Genomic DNA, 26,161 nt, shown 5'->3' with positions numbered 1-26,161 from the left:
ATAAATTTGTCCCAAAAACAAATAAATATGTCCAACCTCCAACTTAGAGAGGTCAGACAACGGGATCAATCTTCAAATCCACCATGTGTCTGCCCCTATACGGTGAATATTTATAAAAAAGTGTTTTGTACTCATTTTTGCTATTGGCACTCGTTTAGATGTTTGGTACTATCAGCAAACCAGGTCCGAATTTTCGTTTTTCAAGGCCATTTTTTCGACTACCGAGCCCAAAAGTTCGCTGAAGGCGGCTTCGTATTCAACACGTTCGTTTTCTCATGGACAGCGAGTACGATGAAAAAAAATGTTTTAAAACCCTCGAAAACACATATTGAGCTAGACTAGAGAAAATGACACCAGTGGAACACCTGTAAATCACTTGTTGCTTCGAAAACTGGAAACTTGCTCGTTTCGTTCCTAAAATTAAAATTCGACCCAAATTTTGATTATTATCCTTTCTTAACTCACCATTTCTGCTATCGACAGGCGCCCAGAATTTGTAATTATCAATAGTCAATCGAATTTGAAAGAATGGATTTAATTTTTGCCCCGCTTAGAGGCGAGCACAAAATTTTCTGTTACGTGGGTCCATATTCAAAAACCCTAATATTCTCGACCCTTTTTCAGGTATGTTATTAAATTTTTTGGATTTCTGCTGCAACCCTGGAGTTTGCTCTTGTTGTAAAATTTCCTGTGCTGCAGGCATTATTTTTTGCAAAAAGTTTCTTGTTCAGCAGTTTTAGGGAAGAAAGTTGCTTTTTTTTCTCCGCAAAAAGTCTTATGAAAAAATTAAGTATTTAATTGGCCGAAATGGCACGCGATAAAGTATTACAAAGAAACAGTTAGAAAACTTGTAACCAGACTTCAGGGGAGGAGGGTTCACCACTGGCTTCAATTAATTTAGTATTACGATTGTTTTGACTATGGGTGCTGTTTTACAAACACCGAAAGTTAGCTGAGCAATTATACATCTTCGCTTGAAGCAAAATTGAAAATGATGATTCGAGTGATTTTTAAACATTTTAAAGCCACTGAATTCTACAACATACCAAATTTTTTAATCTATATACAGGTCAGTCGCGCAGAAAAATTGAGACTATAGACTTAATTTTGTACATAGAAAAAGAACGAGTTAACAATACTTTCTACTCAATTTTTGAAAAACTTTTAAAAGCATCTCTCTTATGGCTTGAAGATTTTGTCTGTTTTGAATTATAAACGAATCAATTCAATTAAAAAAACGAACTATTAGCCGAAGATGGAGATAAATTCGGACCATTCGTCCGTCATGGACATAGGGGCGACCATGAACGAAAAGGACACTGCCACTGACCTTCATGACCCCATGAAGCTACTGACTGAACTTCTGAAGAAGTACCATGGCCAACGGGAAATGTACAGACGCACTTCGGACTTCTACTACAAACTGAACCTATGGGTGTTCTTTCTCCCAATTTTACTAGTTCAAGGTTAGTTTATCCCAATATTAAGTTCAAACCTAATTTTAACGTCACTGAATGAACTCTAATTTTGTATTATCTGAGACAGAACTAGAACGCACGAGAAAAACCGGCTCGCTAATTCTTAGGCCGACAAAATTAATCTCAAAATCGTTCCCGACCCTTTTTGGATGACCTTAACCCCTTCTTTTGCTACAATTCTCTCCCCCATGCAAAATTATTATGTAAGGTCCGCGCAGGGCTGTAAAAGCTGCAGAGTTTCAAAGCTGATTGAGAAAAAATGGAGAGAATTGTAGCAAAAGAAGACCCTTTGGACGGTGAGATGTTCGGATTTCTAGGTGTGTAAGCTTGTGATCCTACAAATCTGAGAGATAGTTTTGAGATGTTTTCAGAACATGATGATCATGTTTTGTAACTGACAAAAAAAGTGCCTATGAAAAAGAGGAGTTTAGACTTTTTTTGAATTTTTGAAGACGAAATTATGTCAAACTCAATGTCCCATTATGTCTAATCTATAATTTATACTTTATAAATTAAGACAAAAATGATATTTATTAAAGTATGATTTTTCTGTGGTGTAGCTGTGACGACATTGTTCACGTACAGTGCCAAATGTACAGACGTAGAGAATCATGGTGTGTTCAAGGTCATAGTAGCCATACTGAATGCGTTACTCACTGTATGGGCAGCGGCACAACTAAAACTGGGGTGAGGGAGAAAATCAACACTTATATTAGATTCATTAGAGAGACTAAATGCTCACAAATTTTCAAACTAACAAAAAAATCGAAACAATCTGTTTCGGTTGTTCAGTTAATCTGCCAGTGCAGATAGAAGTTTTGTAGCCGTTATTGGCAATATAAAATCTAGGACGTTCAAATCAAAATACTGAATAGAAAACAATTATGGGAAAGTTTTGATCTTCTGATTCGTCTCATTAATAGTTATCCAATAATTAAGAAGAAGAATAGTGAGCTGATAAGTAAAACTCAAACTGGGATATGTATTTATTTGTTCACGACAGGTGGAGTGTGAAGAAGCGATCTGCGAACACGACCTTCCTCCACTACTCGGCCATGACTCAACACGTACAAGTGTTCCACCTCATTATGGACTGCCAGCACAAGAAAAGTGAGCCAGAGCCATTATTTGTTGTTCTGACCACTTCTAAGAATGCGAGCAGTAACTATAACCTAAGTTTTATTTCGCAGGATTTCAAGTGGCTAAAAATCCATATTGAATCCCTTTCAGTAGCGATTTGTCTTCCAGTGAGAAGTTTCCAAAAAGTTCAATGTTAAGAAAAGCCGAGTTAAGTTTCCTGTTATTCAATCTCAACTTTGCTATTCACGCACAAGGAGCAACCGTATTCTCTCGCTCAAATGATATTGGCAATAGGGGTTGGGGGTTGTTCAAGAGATCCGCTCTGTGTTAGACAGTCCAGATAATCATTAACTCGCTTTACCAAAGGCATAGAATAATTTTAACCGTTGGGTAAGTTGTTTGGAATGTACAGTAAAATAGCATAGGGTTTATTTAGTCCACATTTCATATGGTTAGATGTTATGGGATTCGAAACTGAACTTTTCATGGAACTGCCATTCTCACCCTACGAATCGAATCCTACCATTTTGAGCTGATGACTTTAACTTGAGTTCCTAGCTGTCTGCTGCTCACAGGTGCCTTTGTTTAAAAAAAAAACGACCTGGACCAAGGGGGATGAAGGATTATCTCGAAAGGGGCGCAATTTCAATTTCTTTTTCAAACATTCAATTGAAGGTTTATAGGTAACCGTAGGAATCCTATTGTGCCGATATTTTCTGCCCCGCAGTTTCTGGTCTCTTTGTGGAAGGTTTTGCTTTTTTCTGCTCGCGCTTCTCGTCAAACATAGGATAAATTGGGCCAAAAGAGCTGTTAGGACAAAGTTAGAGTCGGTTTTAGAGCCGAAAATGGATGTCGTAATTTTGAGTTATGACTGGTATGTATAACTCATAGAGTAATTTCGGATAGGGTACACCGTCTGCTCGTCACGCTATCTTATTTTCGGCCGGATAGATTCGTGCAACTTCTTAGTCTAATACCGATCCTAATCTTACTCTTATACTATCTAGTCTCAGGTTGTTTAACTAGTCTCTGCTAGGCTCAATAGATCTAGGGTATACTGGTTTATTGCGGCTGCTGAAGTGCTCGGGAGAGTCCAACTAATTTCTAAGTTAAATTCAAATCTCTCTGGTGCTGAAATTACAAGTAACTTCAGCACTTACAAATAAGTGGGTTGTTAGTTAGATGGATCATGATTGGTTAATATTAAATACTTTACATTGGTAAAACATTTAATTTATCCAATCATAACATATAGTTTAGATCAGGTTCCACCCATCCGGGTTTTACAGAGTTTTTTAGAACAGCTCTTCTGTAATTCAAGGGTGGATGATGGACGTTGGTATTTGGCGAACATCATAATTTTCTTCCGCTTCTTCTTGTGACAACGACTGAGTCTCTGCAACAAAACCAATTCTGATTTCAGAATGGTTGGCTATGTCAGTTTTTTCTGTTCTTCGGGGAGAACTTCTTTTGTGTCTGATCTAGCTTGGGAATGGCGTGGAGATTGTGCGTGGAGGGGATGCCTGGTTACTCGGATCTGTACGTATACTTGAACATCGAGGTGGTCATTGGTCTAGTTCAATGAAGTCCTTTTCTGCGAAGTCAAGTCGTACTCTAAATCCTTTGAGTTGTGATTGTGAGCGGCATATCGATTGTAGTTGGTCATTCTCTCTCGAGTGTAGTGGGGTCGTTTTGTCTTTTGATGTTCGTCCTTGGTGTTGTATTCTGATCTATATATTGCATCATGTGATTTTACATTTAATAAAACTTTTATTAGTTTAATATTTTTTAATAATGATTTTAGTTAGTTGTTTTCACAAAAGCTTTTTGTTTTAGTTCGGTTATTTTGAAGAGTTACTCACACTTGAGTAGCTCTTATTAAAAATAGAGGTGTGGTCACAAAGCGTGGATGTAGCACGGTGGGTTAGGCCGGCTATAGAGCATGCTCAGGACGTCCTTCCTGGTGGGTTAGGCCAGGTGTGGGAGTATGATTTCATGCGGTTTTTGTGAGGGGTCCTGTTATGTGACAACGTTTTATGTTGGGTTTGTTGTGGTTTTACTTATGTCTTGTTGGTTATGTACTTTTTCCAAAAAGCAAATTGTTTGTGGTATGGGTTTGTCTTTCGACTTTTTTGTGTTTTATTATTTCTTTCTAAGACTTTATAATAGTCCTCAAAAGAATAAATTATCCAGTTTTAAACTGGGTTAATCCGGTTTGGGTACCGTTGGTTTCCTTTTCTTAGTCATGCTGTTATTCTATGATTTGTGGTATTTAGTAAGCTGCGTTGGTTAGTTTTGTTTAGTATATGATTCCTTTCCAACCGGGTTAAAGGAAAGTTTGAAACATGTTATTATATGTTAGAGTTGTTGAGTGTGAAAACTTGAAACTGAAATTCATTATTTTAAACAATTCTTCGTGGGCGAGCTGTGCGAGTGTGGATAGAATTTCTGTGCGAATGAATGAAAATATCAAAAGGTTAGTACTGCAATTGCATTTTATTAATTTACTGCATAGAATTTGGAAATTTACTGCTAGTTATGGGGGAATTTTAAGATACAAATTTTCATTATAATTAGATTTACTGTTTTTTGGGGGAAAATTTTATAAATTAATTTACTGCATTGGTATTATATTTATTTAATTGTTGGTGCAAAAGTTTAATAGGGTCTTAAACAGTTTTGAAGAAGTTTGCTATTTTTTATTTTTCTTTTGTGAATTTTTCAGATGATCGAGGATGAAGGCTAAAAATCTAAAGAAAACATGAATAAAGAATGGTGAGTTTTTTAATATTTTAATTAGTTAGTAATATTCATTTAATTCATACTTACCTGTTAGTCGTCGGGGAAAAAACCGTGGGGGAAGATGTCGTGAATTAGTTCTGAAGTTGTGAGTAGTTTAGCTAGAATGCGGATGATATTTTTAGTCTGAAGCAGTGGCCAAAGCAATTGAAGTGCCTTAATAGTGGTTAGTTCTTCAGTGCCTACTGCAAACTCATAAGGTGTGTTTTGGATTAAGTTATATAATTTGTGGTTAAATTTAGTGTTGTGGATGAATTCTAAAATTGGGATTTCTATAGGTTGCAGGAACTCGTGCGGGATAAGGAAGGGTCGGGATTCTTCGGCGTTGAAGGTCTTGGTGATGGGACAGAAGATGTACATTTGGGTTATGGGGTCATAATTACGAAGAATACCATGGAGGTTAGTGTCTTTAATACAATATGTGAAATTTAGGAAATACGGTGAAGTGTATTTTGAATTGATGAATTGGAAACGATGGTGTGATTGTCTAGAGGGTGTGTGGAGGTCAAAGTGATTTTGGATGAAACGATAGTAACTGTATGTATGTGTTTGTTTAGTGCGCAACATAATATCGTGTGAGCAGTGTAAATCTCTTTCGTGTGGTGCAAGGAAATGAAAGGTTAGTGAAAAGATTTGGAAGCGTTCTTTAAAACTTTCGTATGCTTGTGTGTTTGTTAGTGCTTCTGAAATAATGTGATCAAACTTTCGGTCGAAGATGTTTAGTGTAAATACATATGGTGTCTTGATGAAAAATTTCTCGGTGATTTGTGGATTAGCGAAGCGATCGTCGTCTAAGAATTGATCTTGGTTAGCTCTGATGATGTTGTGATCGTAGTATTCTAGTGTATATTCATTAGCTCTAGGTGCAGTGTGTATTTTTAGTGATTTTTTATATCCAACGTAAGTAAACTGTCTAGCGGTTAGTGGTGTAGTTAGTTGATATAGCATGTCTTTGTTTCGGTCTATATCGATGGAAGTGCTGGATAAAGGTAAGCAAAGAGGGTTAGTGAAATGATAGTATGAGGTCCAAGAGAGAGTGGGCATTAAAACGTATTCATCTACAAAGTTGCGTGTTTCGTTAGCGTCGTGAGGGGTGTTTAAGGTGTATTGTGGAAATGAGGGTAAAGTGATAGCTAAAAATTCTTTAGTGTTAGTATGCTGGGGGTGGTTGATGTATTCACGGGCTGTTCCTGGTTTTGCTGGGAAAGGATGGTTGGGGAATTTTCTTTTAAAAGTGCGGTAAGCTCTATTAGTGTTTAGTGAAGATATAGTGGATGTGGATGATGGTGTTAATGATTCAGTATAATTTGAAGAGGGTGTAGGGGGATTGGATGAATTTGTAGTGGAGGAGATTTGGTTTATGGTCGGGGTGTTAAGGTGGTAGGGTTGTTGTTGGAGGGTAATAAAATTATCTAGTTCTGGGGAGTTTCGGGGGGTGTCTGGAGAATGAGATGATTGGTCAGAATGGTATGAGGAGTAGGTTGGGGTAACTTGGGAAGCATAAGAGGGTGTGGGAGTGATTGGGTCAGGGTTATTGGATAATATGGGTTGAAAAGGGGGTTGAGAAAAATTAGAAGGGTTATGAAAATTATTGGATGGAGATGGTTCTGAGTCGGCGAATTCATCGGGGGTTTCAATATTCGGGTTATTTAGCTGTGAAATGGAGTATAAAACTGAAATATGTGAGTTAGTGTCGGAATTCATGCCTGATGTTACATTGCTAGATGGAAAATCGGGTGGCGGAAAAGCAAAAAGTGGTATGATTGGGATTGGAGAGGTAAGATTTGTTGGATGGGAATTTGATCGGTGTAGTGATCCAAGTTGGCGGCTCATCGTGGGCTAAAAAAATTATTATTTTGAGATTGAAAAGCGGTGGTATGGGGCTGTTCAATAATTTGTTCATAAGTATTATCATCTTGTGATTGATGTGTCTTTATATGTTGGATGGGACTTTGTGATGTGGTGAGTCGAAAATTTGGATTATGTGTGATTGCTAAATTTCGAAAATTTCGTGGGACTAGGGATAGTGGATGGTTATTTGGTAGGGGTGGTAATTGTGGTGCCGTTGGCTGTGTGTCGACATTGTTATGTTCTTCGTCGTATGTATTTTGTCGTGTTGTTATTTTTGTGTTATATTCTTTTATTTGTGCGTCTAAAAGAATTTTGTTTATAGATGTCGAAAAAATTCCAAAAAATCCTGCAAAGAGTATGCGTGCTACGCTTGCTTGTCTGTTTACTTGTGTGTGTATAGCACATGTATTGTAGATTCCTTTTAAGAGTGAGAAAAGAAATCCAATAAAGTTAAACATTGCGTATAAAATAGTCAATTTTTCTAAGATGTAGTAGGGCCATCCTAGAAAATCAAGGATTTCATTCTTGAGTGTAACAAAGCTAAAAATGTTGATTGGTGATATATCTTGGGGACGGTATTTTTCGCCGTTTAGATATATATAATCTTTAATGTCTTTAAAATATCCGCTATAGTCTTGCGTGTAGATATCGGCAAATCCTGCGGTTTCTGCAAGTTTGCGTAAGTTTTGGTCTATTGATTGTCTTTGTATAGTGTCCATTTGTGTTAATAATTCTTGGAATTGTTGTGTTCTAATGTGATGTTGAATATCTGATTTTGAATAGATTCCTATTGATTGTAAGTCTATATTTGGGTTTCGAGCGATAGCGCGAATGCTTTCTGGTGAAAATTTTTTGAGTGATTGCATTAATGTGGGATATGGAGTGAGAAGATAATATTTATTTTCATCAGGGTTTAGTTGTACTACATTGTGGCTATTTTCTGATCCACATGGGACTGCGGTATCCCAGAAATAGGTTCTTCGTGAAAGTGTATCCACGAAATGTACTTTATTCTTATAAAAGATAGGGATTCTTTTATAACATCGTTTATCTTCAAAAACGTATAGTGGTGATACTTTTTTAGTACAAGTATAAAACCATAAGATGTTTCCTTCGTAGTCTAAAAAATTTGATCTATTTCCTGATAATAAGTATCCTGCATAGGGTTTTTTTAATACTGCTAGTGCAAGTGATTGTAATATTTGTGTTCGTTCTAATTCGCATAGTTGGTGTAGTGTTTCTAATTCGGAGAGTGACATTTCTTGAAAAATGCGGCTAATTGTATAGTCTAGTTTCATATCCAAATGAATATCATAGTGGATATTACCGAAATATGTAGTATTCATTAGTGATAATTCTTGTAAGCGTGTGCTTCTGGTGTCATAAGGTTTTAGATGTCCACCAGGTTGTCCGTTGCTTTTTTCAAAATTAACTGGTATATAGGATGTTCCTTCGTTTAGAGGATGACCTGTGGCATATGGGTCGATTTTTACTTTTCCAGTGGTCATGTCGAATCCTTTTTCGTATTCAACTAATATTTCAGAGTATTGTGTTCTGTGAAGTGGATTCCTGTATTTACATGCAAGTTCTGTTTCTTGATATATTTGAAAACGTGTCAATTTATTTTCTATATTGTCTATGTTTCTAAAATCGGAACTTAGTTTGCGTGATGGATGGACTTGTTCATATGGAATTGATTGTATAAAATATTTTTCGTGAAATTTTATCATACGAGCGTGTATTTTTGCTACTTGAAATGTTGTGCATGTATCTTCGGGGAACCAAACAATTGTTGCTTGTGTTCTTGTTGTAGGGTCGCAATATCCTTGATCATTTTTACAAGGTAGTCGGATTCCTTGATAGATCATTGTATTATCAGATAAATCTCGTGTGAGTTGTATTTTTTCGAGTTGTATTTTCCAATCGAAAAACATTATTTCTTGGTATCCTTTATTTTTCGTGTCTGCTTTGCAGTTTGATGGGTTATTTATACCAATGTGTGGTATCCAATGTTTATCATGTAGGTCATAGGTTAATCGTCCGTGTGCGCCGTTATACGGGTATTTTTCGTCTAGTTTTATATGTCCTTGGTGTCTTTCAAGTTGTGATTGGTGTACAGAGTCTGAAAAAACTTGAAAATTAACTAATTTTCTTTGGGAGTTTTTATTTTGTGTGATGTTTAGTCTAAGTAATTCATTTTTACAATCGTCGGGATTGAGATGTAAAAGACGTTCTATATTACTTTGATAGAATGATTCATGGTCAAGTCGGTTTTTGTTGCCGTTTGAGACTTGTGAACAATGTACTTTCTTTTCGGAAAATGTCGCTGTGAATTTATAACCTGTAACTGTTGTTGCTCGGGCTTTTGAATAGAGTGTTGCTATTATATCTGTGGTTTCTATAGCTTGTGGTTCTGTTTCACATTGTGATACTTGATTTATTGCATATTTGTGTAGTGTTTTTTGTTCATTTTCTTCGCAATCGTAATGTGTTACTAATAAATCTTGTGGTCCTGTACGAGGGGAAGGGTTTATGTTTTGATTTGAGGTTACTAGAAAAAGGAGTTGGAGAAAAATTAATAATTTTAGAATATACATGTGTATGATAATCCTGAGTATGGATTGTAAAATGTAATGTAACCAATTGTGTTTTTGGTGTATCTGTCGTATTTATATATTACTTCAGTAGTTATAAACGGTGGTGGTAGTGATTGAGCTGTTATGTTAGGTGGATTTAATGGGTAGGGATGTTGTGTAATATTGTTTAATTTAACTGTGATTTCAAACTTTAACTGTAAACTGTTTTGTTGGAGTATTTGAATATTGTGATCACGGATATCGTTGTGAATATCTTGGCGATATTGTAATCTATTAAGTGCCCAGTTATGAAGGCGGTTACTTTCTTGATGTTGTCCAAATAATGGTGGAGGTGCTGTAAATGTATTCCAATCTAATCTTAAAGGAATATTTATTGATGATTGTTCTCGATATCTGGCGTCGAGATTATTTGGAAAATTTAAGTTAAAGGGTAGTGGTGAAAATTGGTTTATTGATGGTGTTGATGGTAGTGATAATGTTTCTGGTAGTGATGAGGATGTTGTTGTATCCGTAGAAATATCTATGGGGTCATTGACTAAATTTGGTTCACCTTGTGTGAATGAATGTGTAGTCCAATATGGCAGTCGTGATGTTTGGTTTGTGGGGTTAAAGGGATTTTCACGTATTTGTTCAGATGTTGGTGTTGAACCTAAGTAATCTGAGGGTAGACTCGAAGTGCTTTGTTGTGAAAAAAGTGTAGGAGTTGCTGGTGTGATACCAGTGGTGTTTTCTGGAGTGGTTTGTGATGGGGATTGAGGTATATCAAAATGAACTCGGGGAGTTTGAAAATTTCTATTTCGTCGAGGATGTATAATTTGTCTATTTATTTCTGTTGTGTTTTGGTTTTGACTAAGGTTTCGTATTCTACTTAGTTCTTGTGGTAGTGTTGGGTAAAGATTGTATGTTGGTTCACTTAGGGATGCTTGTCGTTGAACTGGTTCTAGTGGTTCAGATAAACGAGCGTGCCGTTCTTCAAAAGTGTATGGATTGTCTTGAAAAGAAATTCGTGTAGATGTTTGAGGATTTTGAGTAGTTGAAGGTGGTGTTGGATTATCTTGGGATGATGTCGGTGAAGACTGATTCTGTGACTGTTGGGTAGCAATTTTTGATGGATTTTTGAATTTTTACTTTAGTGGGAAGGTTTATGTTTATTATAATATTCTTCCAAAAAAATAATTAGAAAAATTGTTGCTAGGGCAAATGTGATGATTGCTTTCTTTATACATTTACATATTGTCAAAATGAGGGATGATAAAAATGTTATGAAAATTACAAACAATAAAAAAATATCAGTTCTACTGAAAATTGTTCGTATCATTTAGACAAGTTGTTAAAATCGTACCTGTGGATATATTCAAGGGTTTTGGAAAGTTGGAGGAATAGTTCGAGTATTGTGTAGAAAATTAAAAAAATGTTACAAAAAATGATTAAGAGTATTAGAAAAGATTCAAGGATATCAAAAAGAAATAGTATAAAGGCTTCAAGTATTGAAAAAAAATGTTTAAAATTTATAAGTATTTGAGCAACTGTTTGAGAGAAGAGCATTTAAGAAATGATCTCTTGGTCGAATATTTTTTGCTGTTTGAGGCGATTTTCTAGTGTGGTCGAATTATTTATTAGTTTTTTGACAAGTGGGTTGAGTTTTGTAAAAAATTGTTGGGGGCAATTTTCATGGTGACTGGGAGGTCGTCTTTTTCTTTATTTTTGTTTGTCAAATGATCTGGGGTATGGTGAGATTTTTATACTTTAGGCTAATTAAAATCTTCATTTTGTTACTTTAGGCTAAGTTATCAAATTTGTTTTGGGGGTATTCGTGGTCTGAGTTGGGGAAATATTGTTGATCTTTGGGTTATTAGATAAGGGAGGGGTACGGTATTATGGTGATATTTATTTTAACTGTCAAGTTGGAGTGGTTTGCTTATTTTTGACCTGGAGGTTGTAAAGTTATAGTTAGAGATGTGCCTGGAGTTCTAGATTATTCGTCTAATTGATCTTAGTTTGAGTTAGAGAAAGTGGCGGATTGGATGAATCCTATTGGTCTATTTTGAACTAAAATTATTGCGTACTTGTGAGCATGTTATTTTGAAAAATTGAAATGAAAAATGTTACGGAGGTTTCAAGATTGTGAAGTATAAAATCTTAAAATTACTTTTTAAATTCTACTTTCTTTAATATTTTAGATTGGGGAATGAACATTTTGTAATTTTTACGTGGTTGATTTCGGAGTCTTGTTGTTTTTCTATGTTCTGATTTGTCTATTTCTTCTTGGGGTATTATTTGTTCGGTCATTTTTCTATTTTTTCTTTGTTTTGGAGATTCTTTATGGTTTTGTGTATTGATTTTGGTTGTGGTTGGTTTTGTGTTTTGATTTTCGGTGGGGTTATCATTTTGTTCTGTGTTTTTCAGATGTGGTTCATTTTGAATGATTTTTAATCCTGTGAAAGAATATAATTGGGTTAATTCGCGGAGTGCGTATTCTTTTGGGTAATAAGGTAATAGGTTGTTTCGATGTTGAACGATTTCTTTTTTGTTTGAGTCGATAATTTTATATGTGACATCAGTGGGTTTTGCAATTATTTGGTAGGGTCCTTTTCGGAGGGGTTGTAATTTTTTAGAAATTCCTTTTTGAGTATTAAAATTAGGTATTAAAACAAATGTTCCAATTTTTAAATCGGAAGCTGGTGTAAAGCGTGAATTGATTTGTTCATTTATGTTTTGTCTTTGTAATAACTTTTTCGTTATTTTTTGATAAATTTCATTGTGTTTCTTATCTCTATTTAAAATCCATTCGGTGTGTGTACCGGAGGCTAATTTAAGAATTTGTGGGTGATGAAAATGATCTTCATCGTGCGTATGTAATGGGAGGTTATAACAAATTGAGTCTTTATTTGGTTGACAATAACCTTGTGCGTTTTTATGGGAATTTGCTGTAAACATTATTGGTTTGCGTGGCTTTTGGTTGAAAACCATTTCGTATGGTGACATTCCTAAAGTTGTCGTAATTTGTGAATTATACGCTAAGGGAAATAATTTTACATCTGCTGACCATTCGGTATATTTTGTATCATTTCCGTTGATGATACATCTAAGATATTCTTGTAGTGAACGGTTCATACCTTCGACTAAGCCGTTTGTCCAAGGTGCATGAGATGTACGTGGTTTGTGTTTAATGTTGTATAAATGACATAGTGTTATAATTTCATTATTTATGAATTCTGTACCGTTGTCTGTAACTAAAATTTCTGGTAGTCCGAATTTTGCTATCCAGTGTTCATAGAGTGTTGTGTAAGCATAATAAGCGTTACAATGTGGTACTGGGTTAAGTGCTACATAATGTGTAAATGCGTCAACAATTACCATAATGTAGGAGTTTCCTTCTGATGAGGGTGAAATTGGTCCTTTAGTATCAAATGAGATACGGTGATTAAAGTACAAACTTTGTCCTTTAAAATCTTGTTTTTGTGCTATTTGTTTTTGATTTGGGTAAGGTTTATTCAGTTGACATACTATACAATCATTGCATAGTACTTTTATCCAAATTGGTGCATTTGGAAAGTAAAAATTTTGCATAAAATTTGAATATGTTTTTTCTGATCCAGAGTGTCCTTTAATATTTTGTGTATGTGAAATATTAAAAGCGATGAGAATCATACTTATAGGGAGGCAGGGGACTATGGATTCGTTTAAGTTGTATTCTAAAAGGTCTGTAGTTTCATTAATTGTTGTGTAATTAAATTTGCGAAAGTATCGGAGGAGTGTTTTGTTTCCTAGAATGGTTGAATCTGCTTTGATAGGTTTAGTTTTATATTTGTGCCATGATTTCAGTTGTCTAATTATCGGGTCAAGATTTTGATATTGTTTCAGTGTTGAAATTGTAATCGTATCTGTTGGGGGGAGAAAAATGTTTTCGATTTATAATTTAGATAAGGGTATTGTATCAAGTGGGTCGTGAAGGTCAAAAACTTGATTTATTGTGTATTTTGAATCATTTGTTTGTGGTCCTGATAAATTTATTTTATCAGTTAAATCTTCTTTTTCAATTAGTGGAAAATGGTCTTTTTTAGGTGGGTGTTGTTTTGTTCGTTTTTGTTGGGTGTTACTTTTTATCCATTGAGAATATGGGATTGGTTTGAAGGTTGATGTTCCAAGTAAGTCAACTTCATAATGATTATTTTGACAATCTAAATAAAGTGGGAAATGTTGTAAATTATTTATTTGTGATTGTTCAATATCAGTTTTTACTGCATATTTGCATTCTAATCGAGGTGATGTTTCGTTTTCTGCAAGGTAGAATTTTATATTCTTGGGTATTTCAACTGTTGTTTTTCGTGTAAGTAATTCAGGTGGTGTGTTTCGACTTAAGGTGTCTGGTAATGCAAGATTTTTTCCTGCAGTCCAAACTATATGTAAGTTTGGAAATTTCATTAGAATTAGTTGAAATCTGTAAACTCGGTGGTTTGGGTTAGATTTTTGTGTAAAGAGAAAGATGATTGGTTTATGGTCTGTGAATAGAACTGTTGGATGTTCTGATCCAAGTATCAGAAATTCATATTCTGTCAGTGTATATATTATGGCTGTACATTCTCTCATTAGAGTTGAGAGTCGTAGCTCTGCTTGAGTGAATAATCGGGAATTTGCTGATATCAGGTTCATTTTATTTGTACCATTATGTGATTGTAATAGTGCTGCGCCGATGCCAAAGTTCGAAGCATCGCACATTGCATAAAATGGTTGATCAGGGTCTGGAATTGTGTTTGAAATTTGTTCAGTTAAAAGTTTCTTTATTTCTTCGAATCGTGCTTGATGTTCTGTATTCCATTCAAAATTATTTTGTTGTCTAAGGATGTTGTAAAATGGTCGTAGATATAATTGCATTTTATAAACATATTTACTTAAAAAGTTTAACATTCCAAGGAATTCTTGGATTTTCTTTTTATTTGTTGGTGGTTGAAGTTTTTGAATAGCGTCAATGCGTGATTTCAGTGGAGTGATTGTTTTTCTTTCTATATTATGTCCTAAGAATTTAACTCTTGTCAAAAAGAAGTGTGATTTATCGGGGGCGGCCTTCAGATTTTCGTTCTGAAGTATTTGGTGGTATTTTTCTAAAACATTGAACATTTCGTCTTTTGTTTGTGATTGCATAAAAACATCGTCTAGATAGGTGATTGCGTTTTTCTTGAGTATTAGTGGTCTAAAAATTTTGCTCATAAAAGCTGAAAATGCTGCTGGTCCTATGGATATTCCATAGAATAAGCGGTTGAATTCATATTGTTGGTTTCCGATAACAAATTGTGTTAAACGTCGTGATTGTTCATCTAGTGGCATTTGATTGTATGCACTATTCATATCGGCGGTTGTAAAGTATTTGCCGTTTATTTTTGTTAAAATAACTTGTATTGGTTCAATGGGCCAATTACATTTTGATTCATCTATAAGTGAATTGAGGTATCTAGCATCGAGAACGATTTTTAATGATTCTCCTTTAGCTAGAATGATAACGGGGTTGATAAATGTGTTCCCTTTTGGTTGTTCTTCTTTATTAACTGGTGATATAATGTTGTATTGTTCTAAAATATCGAGTAATCTGTTCACTTTATCATGTAAGTGAATTGGTACTTTACTTGCTCTCTGTTTTTTGAAAACTGCGTCTGGTTTTAACGGGAGATGTAGTGATGAACTGATTTTTCCAACATCGAATTTTGATGTTGCATAGACTGATGAATATTTAATTAGCTGTTTGGCTAACTTTTCGAATTCGTCTTGTGTTATTTGTGAATGTTGGAAATTAAACATTGTTAAAAATTTCTGTTGGTCCTCTGTGTAGTTACTTATGTTGAATGTAGGTTTGAAATATGGAGTTTTTGTGAAATAATCCGTATTTCTGTTTTCGTTACTTATTATATTATTTATAGATAATTCTTCATTAAGAATTGTAGATTGGCAAATATCTAGTAATTGGAGTATATTATTTACGCGATAGGCTTTTTCGTGTATTGGTGATATTGTAGCGTTGGTTTCACAATATCCTAAAAGTCCTAAAGGTAATGTTACTTGGTAAGGTGTGTTGTTATAAACATGTAAGGAAATAATATCTGAATTCGAATTTTTCAAATATTTTATTGAAGAGATTGTGATTTTGAAAAATTTATGAATAGGTTTGAATTCAAAATCTGACATATAAAATTTTTGTTTGTTTTGTTCTTTATCATATTGGTGAACTTGTTTGATTGAAAAATTATAGATATTTCCTGATAGTGGTTTCAAGTGTTTTCTTTGTTGGTTAAATATCGGGTAGAATTTTGAAAAGAATGGTGGTTGTTTATTTAATCTTTGAAAAAATGTTAAGGATGTTTCTTTTGTTTTTGTATATTTATCTTTGATTAATATTTTACTATTTAGTATGTTAATTGTTGGTATATACTTCGAAATAAATGGTATTCCAATGATATTATATTTAATATCAGTGATATGGAATATTTGTTTAAATGGCTTGTTTAGAATTTTACTTTGTTCCATTGTTCTGGTGGGGAGGAGAAATAATTGGATTTTTCCGTAGTTTATCAATGTTGATCCTTGTGCTGTTGCTAGTTTGCTGGAGGTTTCAAGAGGTGTTAGCTTTGGGTGTAAGGATTTTATTTCATTCCATGTGGGGATGTTTATTATGTTTGATTCTGCTCCTGAATCAATTAAAAAATCTATTTCAAGGTCTGGTGGTTGAAATTCTTTATTTCTTGGGCTTTCTAAGAGAAATGGTATTGTCCAAATTTTTTCTTTGGGTTGTTCGTTTTGTATATTTTGATAAATGTGGTTTGTATTCAAGCATTTTGTTTTGGTATTTTTATTGGTTTGATTTGTAGTGTTAATCTCGTTTGTTTCTTGCGTCGTTGGTGTGGAATTTATGGGTGTAGTGTAATAATTTTGAAGGAATTCTGATTGATTTTCATATATATGTGATGGAAAGGGTTGTTCATATATGACAGATTCATAGTCATTTTCGTTTTTTATCATATTGATAGTAAGAGTGTTTTCAGTATCACTTTCTGAATCTGATGATGTACAGTTTATTTGATTGAGTTGTAACGTATCAGTTACTGTGTCATCAATACCTGGGGGGTCTGATGTTGTTTCTGGGTTAGCTTGTACTTGATTGATTTGTCTTTGATGTTTAGGTGTACTGCTTCTATGACGATTATTAGAGTTATTATAGTGATTATTATTCCGGTGTGGTGATTGGGAATAATTTCTATAACGATTATTATAACTTGGGTGTCGATTTTGTGAATTATTTCGCGATCTGTTTTGGTAATTATTGTTTGGTCTGTTATAGTTCGATCTATTATATGAGTTATTCCTTGATCGATTGTTCGGGTAATTCTGGTTTCGGTTGTTTGAATAACTTCTATTTCTATTATAGGAGTAGTTTCTATTCCTATTGTATGATGAATTTCGTGATTGGTTGTTTGGATAGTAGTTATTTCTTGATTGGGAATTAGATCTAGAAACAAATCGTTGTGTATTTGAATTTGATCTGGAGTAGTTATTTCTACTATTTGGTCTATTGTAGTGATTTTGTGATGAGTTTTGTGTATTTCTTCGTTCTGGTGATCTTCCTCTATAACTTGAGTTATATGGGGATTGATTTCTTGTATAACTTGTATTGTTCGGAAGTGGCTTTCCTGAACTGTTGTTGCTGTATACATTTTTGTTTGGTAGATTTTGATCTTTTTTCATGTATTGATAGAATGATTTATTTGGTTCTTTGTATTTTTGAGGTTTATTTTGACTATCTTGCTGTTTTTGTCTACATTCGGAAATACTATGTCCGTATCGTCGGCAATAATTACACCATTTTTTGAAAGATGGTTTGCCTTTAAAGTTCGGGTTCTTTTCGTAAATATTGAGTATTTCAGTGATTTTTTCAACGAGGTCTGTTTCTGATTCCTGTATATTATTAATATTAGTGGGAGTCGTTTCAATTTTGTTAACGTATTGTAATTTCAGATTTTCCGTTTCTTCTAGTTTCATCGTGATTTCTGCTTGTTCTAATTTGTCTACTAGTTTTCGAAAATCTAAATCGGGTTCTCGAATTGAAGAAGGATGGGATGCTCTCTTTTTTATTGCTATTTTCCTTAATTGTGGTGTTAAGGTCATCATTAAGATTTCTGTCATCTTTGTGTTTTTATAGTCATGTGTATTTAATGAATATGCTTTTCGAACTAGTGTTTCGATTCGTACTGCTATTTGCTTGATGGTTTCGTTTGGTAATCTGCGAATTTCATTACATAAAACTCTTTGTTGTTGTTTGTTTCTTTCGGAGTCAAACATTTTTGAAAATTCTTGTGTAAATCTTTTCCAGTTTGATTTTATTTCTAGAGGTAGTACTGAAAACCATTTTTGGGCTGCGCCATCTAAGGTTGTTTGTATCAACGCTGTGCGTCGATGTATCCAGTTTTGATGTAGTGGCGTATTAATTGGTTCAGGTCCTATATTTAAAATCAAATTTACTGTTACTGCATTTAAATAATCTTCTACAGAGTATTCAGGGTCTGTTCCTGTGAAAACCATTAAAGGTTTATTTGACGTTATTGATGATCCACCCATAAGGTATGGATTCATTGTCATTTGTAATGATTCTGCTGCATTTGGCATTTGAGAAAAATTTGAAAGTTGGTTTCTTGTTATTTCATGTTGTTGGAGATAATATGGGAGTGGTATTTCATTTTGCATTTGTGATGCTTGATACGAGTGTGTAGTCATTGGATTTTGTTGTTGAATTGGTTGAAAAGATTGTGTATTAATTAGATTTTGTTGTTGAATTGGTTGTTGATTTTGTGCATCTATTGGTTGTGGAGAAAAATTTCTATGATTTGTACGTGTTCTCTGTATTCCTTGTGTACAATATTCTTGAGTATTTGGTGCAAATATATCTGGTTGTAAGAAATCATCATCTGAGGATAAATAATCCATTTGATAAGATGTTTGTTTTTTATTTTTATTCTGTTGAAAAAATGGGTAATTTTCACTGCGATCCTGTGGAGGATTTGGTTGAAAATTTTTGGAATTATATTGGGCCGTTGGGTTATCCCAGTTTCGAGGTTTTGTATATTGATTAAAATTCCTTTGTGGTTGATAATTTGTTTTTGATGGATGTGTATAATTATAATTATGGTCTGCAAAGTTGTTTCTAGTGAATGTTTTGCGTGTTTTTGATGGTATTGTCATGGGTCTGTATGTTTGGTAATCCATATGTGAGTATTTAGGGGCAACCGAAGGTTTAACGGTTGATTGTAAGGTTACCTGTGTTTGTGAAGGGTTTGTATTTCTTGGTGTTGTTAAATTTGGGCGTATTGGTGAAATACTTTGTTGTGTAGTTGTTGTGCGTACAATTTCTTCATTTATGAAGTGTGATGGTGTCTGGATATCTTGTTGAGTAAGATTCCTAGTTCCATTGAGGTTTTCGTTCTGTATGACTGTAGAGTTTAAACTATTATTTTGTGTATCGGGTAAAAATGTATTATAGTTTAATGGTGTTGCATCAATTGTTAATGGTATTACTCTTACGTAATCTCTTATGTAAGATATTGTACCTATTGCTTGACTTGAGATTGATTGTGGAAAGCTTATAAATGCAGGATGAGACCATTCGGGGTCCCAAACATAATCTGATTGTTCTGTGATAGCGGTATCATCGTTCGAATTTTGGGGTCGAAAATTTTTTCTTGCTTGTGCAATTAAATCAATATTGTGTGTGAAATAATCTATTATGAACCATGCTAAAATTTTTTGTAAATCGTGTTTTGTATGTTGTGAAACGTCGTCTTTCGTGAAATTTTCTTTAATGATGTTTAAATAACTAGAGAGTAGTGTGATTTCATGTCGTACTCTTAAATGTTTAGATGTTTCTGTCGGTGAGACATTTGTTAATGGGATTTCGTTTTCTAATATCGAAATATAACTATATATTATTGCGAAAACTTCATTGGTGAATATGGAGTTTGCTCTTTGTGAGTTATGGTATTGGATGCTTTTTATATATTCTGAAAAAACTTTTGAAAATTCTAAATCAAGATCGTCTGTTTGAATAGTATATGTTCTATTATTATGGTTTGGGGAAGTGAATTCTATAGAGTAGATTCCATACTGTTGTGTTATGTTGCATATATCTTTTAGATAGTGATCTATGATTTGTCTTTTGATTTTTACATCGGGGAACTCTGTTTTACATGGACTGATTCCGGGTTCAAATAAGTTTACGAGTAAATTTTGACAAAATATGTGTTGTCCTCTATCAGTATCTGCATCTACTATAAAAGGAAAGATTTCATCATCATCTGGAGTTTCGTCACCTGGAGTGTGTGTTGAACTCATTTTTTCGTTCGATGACTGTTAATATGTAATTATTAATGTGTCGAATTGGTTGATTCCAATTGTATAAATGTACTGGTTTGTGTTTATACTGCTTTTTTATTCTTCTTTTTCCTCTTTTTGATGAATTTGAAATTGTTTCTGAGTCAGAAAAATATAATTGATCGTGAAGTGGGCAATTTTTATCTATTGATTCTTTTAGTTTGTAAAGTTCGTCTAAACTGTTGGTTTCTGATTCTGAAAATGCGTTTCGATTTTTTGAAAATCTTTTTCGTGTTATTTGTCTTTGTTTAGTTATTATTTTCCTCTTTAGTGTTTGTCGTTTTGTTCGAATGTATCCAACTGTTTGTGTATGAGGTGTGATTACAAGGTCGTATTTTTTGTTATCTATTTCACAATTGTGTAAAATGATTGTTTGTTTATTTCCTAGGTTTTTAAATGACATAAGGTTTAGGATGACGGATGCAAAAGGTTGTTAAATGATTTCTATTTTCCTAAACTGTTAGTTCTTACGATTTTTTGGTTAGCTTAACCTGGGTCTATTTGTTCAGGGTTGGAGAGAAAAGTATATCGATTCCGAAGAATGATTTTTTACTTTCTCGTGGCTAGTATAAGTTAAGGTGTTAACTTACTTAATCTTACTTAGGGGTAGTGATTGTGTTCAAGGGTTGGAGAATAGTAAATCGATCCACAAGGTTCAGGTATAATTAGAACGCGAGTAGTTCGTTAGATACTATTTTAAACTTACTAAGTCTAAGATTTATCCTGGGTCTGTTAAGAGGGGGGGTCAAGTGAAGGATGAATAACCGAAGTTCTTCACTGTTTATCCTAATTTGAATGATTAGTTTTGTTTAAAAATTTCTATTAGTCTTAGGTCTTTAGAAAGGGTTGGGTAGTGAATCGACGTTTGAGGTCGTTAGACACTAATTAAGTGGGTGGGGGAGAACAAAGTTGTTCTGTTTGATCCAAGGATAAGCCTTGATGATCAAATTTGAAATTTAATTAAGTAGAAAATGATTTAAGATCCAAGGATAAGCCTTGATGATCTGGTTTTAAAATTAAGTGAATTTAAGTTTTAATAAAATTTTAAATGTGTGTAAAGGAAAGATTTAGTGTTTTGATGATATTAGTGGGTTTATGATTGCTGTTATGTTTTAGGTGATGGAGCTGGAACAACAGGATGATTTATGATTACTAACCATTTATTGTCATGCTACTAATTTTTATTTTTTATTTTTCAATAAATATTTTTCAAACATGTTTTGTATAATACTGCAGAGTTTTAGGAAAACGATCTTAGATCTTTTTATCAATCGTTATTGTATAATATTAATTTTGTTTAGCGCCTTAAATGATTTTGAAGAGTAACTTCAAGGTTTTATGTTTGCAAATGGAAATCTAAATTCATTGCAAGTAGTATTCGAAATATAAAAGTTTGTTCTGGCTTTTGCCGAACTATCATATAACTATACGGCAAGTTTCTACTTTGTCGTATGTCGTCTTTGGTTCGAGGTCTTCTTCCAATTCCGGGTAGTTCTATTATGGTTCGGAATATTGGCTCTGATCTATTGAGTCGGAGAGACATTTCAATTAAATTATTGTCGTATAACATTTTGTAAATGTTTTTGTCTAATTTCTAATCTATTTTGGTTAATTCTAATCTAGTAAGGTCTTGTTCGAGACTTATGGTCGCACCAGATGAGTTATGACTGGTATGTATAACTCATAGAGTAATTTCGGATAGGGTACACCGTCTGCTCGTCACGCTATCTTATTTTCGGCCGGATAGATTCGTGCAACTTCTTAGTCTAATACCGATCCTAATCTTACTCTTATACTATCTAGTCTCAGGTTGTTTAACTAGTCTCTGCTAGGCTCAATAGATCTAGGGTATACTGGTTTATTGCGGCTGCTGAAGTGCTCGGGAGAGTCCAACTAATTTCTAAGTTAAATTCAAATCTCTCTGGTGCTGAAATTACAAGTAACTTCAGCACTTACAAATAAGTGGGTTGTTAGTTAGATGGATCATGATTGGTTAATATTAAATACTTTACATTGGTAAAACATTTAATTTATCCAATCATAAAATATAGTTTAGATCAGGTTCCAATTTTTGTGTATATTAGTATATTTTTTTTGGCGGCAAAGGCGCCTCGAGAAAAATCGTTTGGTTCATCGACCAAAAATTGATACTAAGCGCTACAGAGTCCCAAAGGGGGACTCTTCGGATGGTCCCGCTCATCCGGTCCCGAGATTGACAAATAGTGTTATAGCGTGCGGGCGAGGCAGAAAACCCAGCCCTGTAAAAAAACGCACGCAATTCTGAACCAACAGCGTTCTTTAGAAAGAGCTGAACGTATGATCGTCTTTCATCTCGATGATAACAACTATAATTAAGTTTGTACTAAAAAAATCAAAATTGCACTTTGAACTATTTGAATTTTTCCTTTTTAGAGGCACAGATTCGTTACCATATACTGTAGGTCCGCTCTCGGTTTGCAGTCAAGAGAAACTTACTCATTAAAAAACAGAGAAATAATGTTTCAGCCTCAGATGGCGTGTTGCACTTTGTGACCCGGTGTTACGAGGACGAGAAAGCGATCATGGACGGGGAGATTCCAGTGCCCAGCTTCATCGCTAAGGACTACAAACACATCCAGTTCACCCTACCTGAAAAGGAGGAGAGGGGGGACAAAAAGTGGGCTAAGAAGAGAGGAGCCGGCAAACAGAGTGGGGCCAGCACAGAAAATAGCAACAACAGCAGCAGCGACAAGAAAGCGAAGGAAGAGGCTGAAGCCAATAATTTGCGTAAAGAATGGAACATTTTTTAGATAACTTTTGGGTTGAGTTTTAGTGGGGGCGGGGGGATTCTGAAAATTGGATATTTTCGGAGTTATTGAGGAGAGCTCTTCGGGAAAATCAACTTGTTCGCCCTATAAAAAGGGCATTTTTAAACGTTGCTTTAAATTAACATGCTCGCTGACACTGACGCGCACCTGAAGCTTTTTTTTGTAGCAAAACTTCCTGCATTTCCCTCCGAGAACTAATTGGTTTTTCTAATGAGGGTCAAGTGTGGTTTCGTATATAAGCCCTGTCTGTCGTGACTCGGATTCCAATAAATTTTGTAGTTTTCTAAGTGTTTTTGCGTTTCATATTTTATCAGACAATTTGATTATAACCTGAGCTGAAAATTTTGCTCAATCAAAAAATTAATGTTCCTTTAAACATTCTTAGCGCAGATTCTGGCATCTTAATGTCTAGTTTGGAAAAAAAATTAACAGGAAATTAATACAAAATAATTTTTTGCTCCGACATGGAAAATGGGGAAAAACTTTTGACTTCGGGTGTGTTTTTGTTTTAAATTCTACGCAAAATCAGGTACTACCAACAATAATCAGAATGGTTCAGTTTTATCAAAACAAAGCCCTTTAAATCTTGATTCGTAAGACATAAAAAAATGATTTTATCAGTGGCGAGAAAAACCGGTTCGAATTTTTTTACTTTTAGTCTAATTTCGAGCAAAAAAGCAAGCGAGCAGGCTTATTATGAGCAGGTATAAGAAGACTGTAGAAACACGAATTCTTAAAAAAAAACACGAAAAGACACCTATTAAGCCATAATTATCTAGGTAGTAGGTAGTTTCTTGAAAAGTTTGAATTCTTCGAAGAAAAACAATCAAAACATAATTCGGAATTTAAATATAACTTTGTCGAAATCCAATTATGAGGACTGTTCAGTGGCGGAGGAGGATGATCTGCCAGATGACGACCAGAACTTGAACAGCGGGAAACTCCTGCGGGCTTTGCTGGTCCGCTTCCGCCACCTCAAGTGGGTGTTCGGGGCAGGCGCTACCTACTACAGATATCTCAACCTAGGCCTGTTCTATGCCCCGTTGTTGATTCTGGGTACTGTAAATGCAATTCTGTCGGCCATAATTGTGGGAGATCAAGACAGCGAGGTCTCACTTGTTATAGTCAAGATATCGGCCATTATTTCTATAGTCACAGGTTTGTTTTTCCTTCATACCACAGGCGGATCTCATAAGTTTTTTCCTTAATAAATCCCTCCTGAGGGATGGTTTTTCTTTAAAACGAAAATATCAGCAAAGTTTTTGTGGGTCAATACAATTGATTTGATTTATCGAAGACTCTCCGAAAAACTTTTACCAAGTCAAGCCGTAAACTCCCCTTCAGGGCACTTTTTTTGGAGCGTTTAGTCGGGGTAGCTAATTGATTCAAATTGTATTGATTGATCCGCATCGGGTAAGAAAATGTTGTTAATGAAAAGTGTGTGCAGGTCTGCAGATGACGTTCCAGTGGGAGAGTGAGAGTACCAAGTGTGCGGAGGCTCACGAGATGTACCGCAAACTAGACTCCGAGATCAGCTACAGGTCAGAACACAGATGAACAAAATTGGACCAAGTGAACTATTCCCTCCCTTAATCAAAATAGGGAGATAAATTACTAGGTTAAAAGTAATATTTTTCAGCCAATCAGATATGAGCATAGAATACGCAGTTCTCACTGCTTGAATTTTTCATTAAACTTTAGGGTGGAGATTGTTCACTTGGTCTATTTAAGGTGGCAGGAGGGGCCGCAAAAATTATCCTCAAGCTCCCATGCCAAAACTAAGACATCAGTTGTTTTTAAGCCGACCAAAAAACGAATAATCGGTCGGTTATCAATCATCCTAGCCACTTTTTGAGAAATACAGTTATCATTGAAGGAAACATGATAGTCTTTCCGGTGATACCCCCACTTAGTAACGTTTCCATATTTTATCCAATCAGGTTCAAATTTACATACGTTCAAGAAAAACTTTTCGATGAAAAAATATCGTTTGTTTTATGTGTTTAAGACTGATGTTAGCTGAGCAGGGCGTGCCTATCCGGAGGGCAAATGCATTTGCGTGGAAGTGTCGCCAGACGGAAGACAAAACTATGGACTCCATTCCAGGGGTGCCTTCTTGGGTCATCAAATGGGCCACAGACAAGAAGAGCAAAGACCCAGAGGTTGGTCAACTATACTGGTTCATTCAGATACTATTACAAAATTTACACAAAAATCAAGGTTTAGTACGTAAGAATTATACAGGCAAGGTAAACAAACCGCTTGGCAAGTCCAAAAGATATGAGAATTTAAAACCGTACTAATTAGAGATATCAGCTTTTTAAGTAAGAAATAAGAACCACTTTTTGTACTAAGGTCCAACTTTTGGGTCTAGGGCAAACATCCGATATGTCAAACGTCCGCTAGGTCAAACATCCGACTTATATAATTCAATTATACTGTTTCAATTTGGCAGACTCTCGGGTTAAGGTCGCTGCTAGTCGCGCTACGCGCGCAGCGGCGCTTCGCGACGATAACTGGCTCTAATTTTTAAAGGCAAGCTTTTGCAACACGTCGGTGCGACCGCGGCGATTCGCCTTCATTCGGCCACTTCAGCATCTTTTAAGTGAACAGAGAAATCGGTTTTTTGCCTTAGTTCTTGAAAAATGTTCTTGAACATCTGATCTTTGAAAAATGTGGGATATTTGCCCTATTAAAGCTGTTTTTCGGATGTTTGCAACAGTTTTTAGGTTTTCGGAAGCTTGACCTATCGGATGTTTACAGGCTATCCCCAATTTTTTGCGTTTGAAAACTATTAAGCTTGTCAGTTGAGATGTTTGCTTTTGCTTTTGCAAACAGATTGCTGGATTTGGTTTACTTTATGTATTGTGACTGCGTCAACTGCCTTCAGATAAAAAATAACGGAGTAGCTGTCACTGGAAGACAAACTGAACAAAAGAGCTCCAGAAGAGGAGGAACGGAGAGAAGTGCCAGCCGCAGTAGTCGAGATCAGACACGAGATGCTGGCCTTATATAAGAACCAAGACAACTGATAAAAGAACCAATGAGTCCAGTATTGACTCCATGAACTGATCATTAAAAAATAACAAAATCTTATTTCATCGAAATCGAATTTCTTTAACGAAATCTAATTTTATCTATA

At 34.9% G+C, this 26,161-nt stretch overlaps 2 protein-coding genes across 5 annotated transcripts in view; one reads left to right on the top strand and one right to left on the bottom strand.

Annotated features, from left to right (window-relative positions):
- The window catches only part of LOC134840448 (uncharacterized), a 75,071-nt gene that overhangs the window by 32,984 nt on the left and 15,926 nt on the right, over positions 1-26,161 (bottom strand). The gene's annotated exons all lie outside the window — the stretch shown is intronic.
- On the top strand, positions 1,073-26,161 carry LOC134840452 (uncharacterized). Its single transcript, XM_063856259.1, has 8 exons — positions 1,073-1,466; positions 2,039-2,165; positions 2,482-2,588; positions 22,718-22,978; positions 23,908-24,177; positions 24,467-24,560; positions 25,028-25,181; positions 25,910-26,161. The coding sequence occupies exons 1-8, from the start codon at positions 1,256-1,258 to the stop codon at positions 26,033-26,035; spliced, it is 1,350 nt and encodes a 449-aa protein (XP_063712329.1). The 5' UTR covers positions 1,073-1,255; the 3' UTR covers positions 26,036-26,161.

Source organism: Symsagittifera roscoffensis, chromosome 2, assembly GCF_963678635.1.
Source record: "Symsagittifera roscoffensis chromosome 2, txSymRosc1.1, whole genome shotgun sequence".
In the NCBI taxonomy this organism is placed as follows: domain Eukaryota; kingdom Metazoa; phylum Xenacoelomorpha; order Acoela; family Convolutidae; genus Symsagittifera; species Symsagittifera roscoffensis.
This window is presented reverse-complemented; position numbering and strand designations above follow the sequence as displayed.

Excerpts from the sequence above, each read along its gene's own strand:
- LOC134840452 (XM_063856259.1), top strand. The coding sequence starts at position 1,256 with ATGGAGATAAATTCGGACCATTCGTCCGTCATGGACATAGGGGCGACC. Across the intron at positions 2,166-2,481 it reads GCGGCACAACTAAAACTGGG|GTGGAGTGTGAAGAAGCGAT; the intron begins GTGAGGGAGAAA and ends TGTTCACGACAG. Across the intron at positions 22,979-23,907 it reads GGCTGAAGCCAATAATTTGC|TGGCGGAGGAGGATGATCTG; the intron begins GTAAAGAATGGA and ends AGGACTGTTCAG.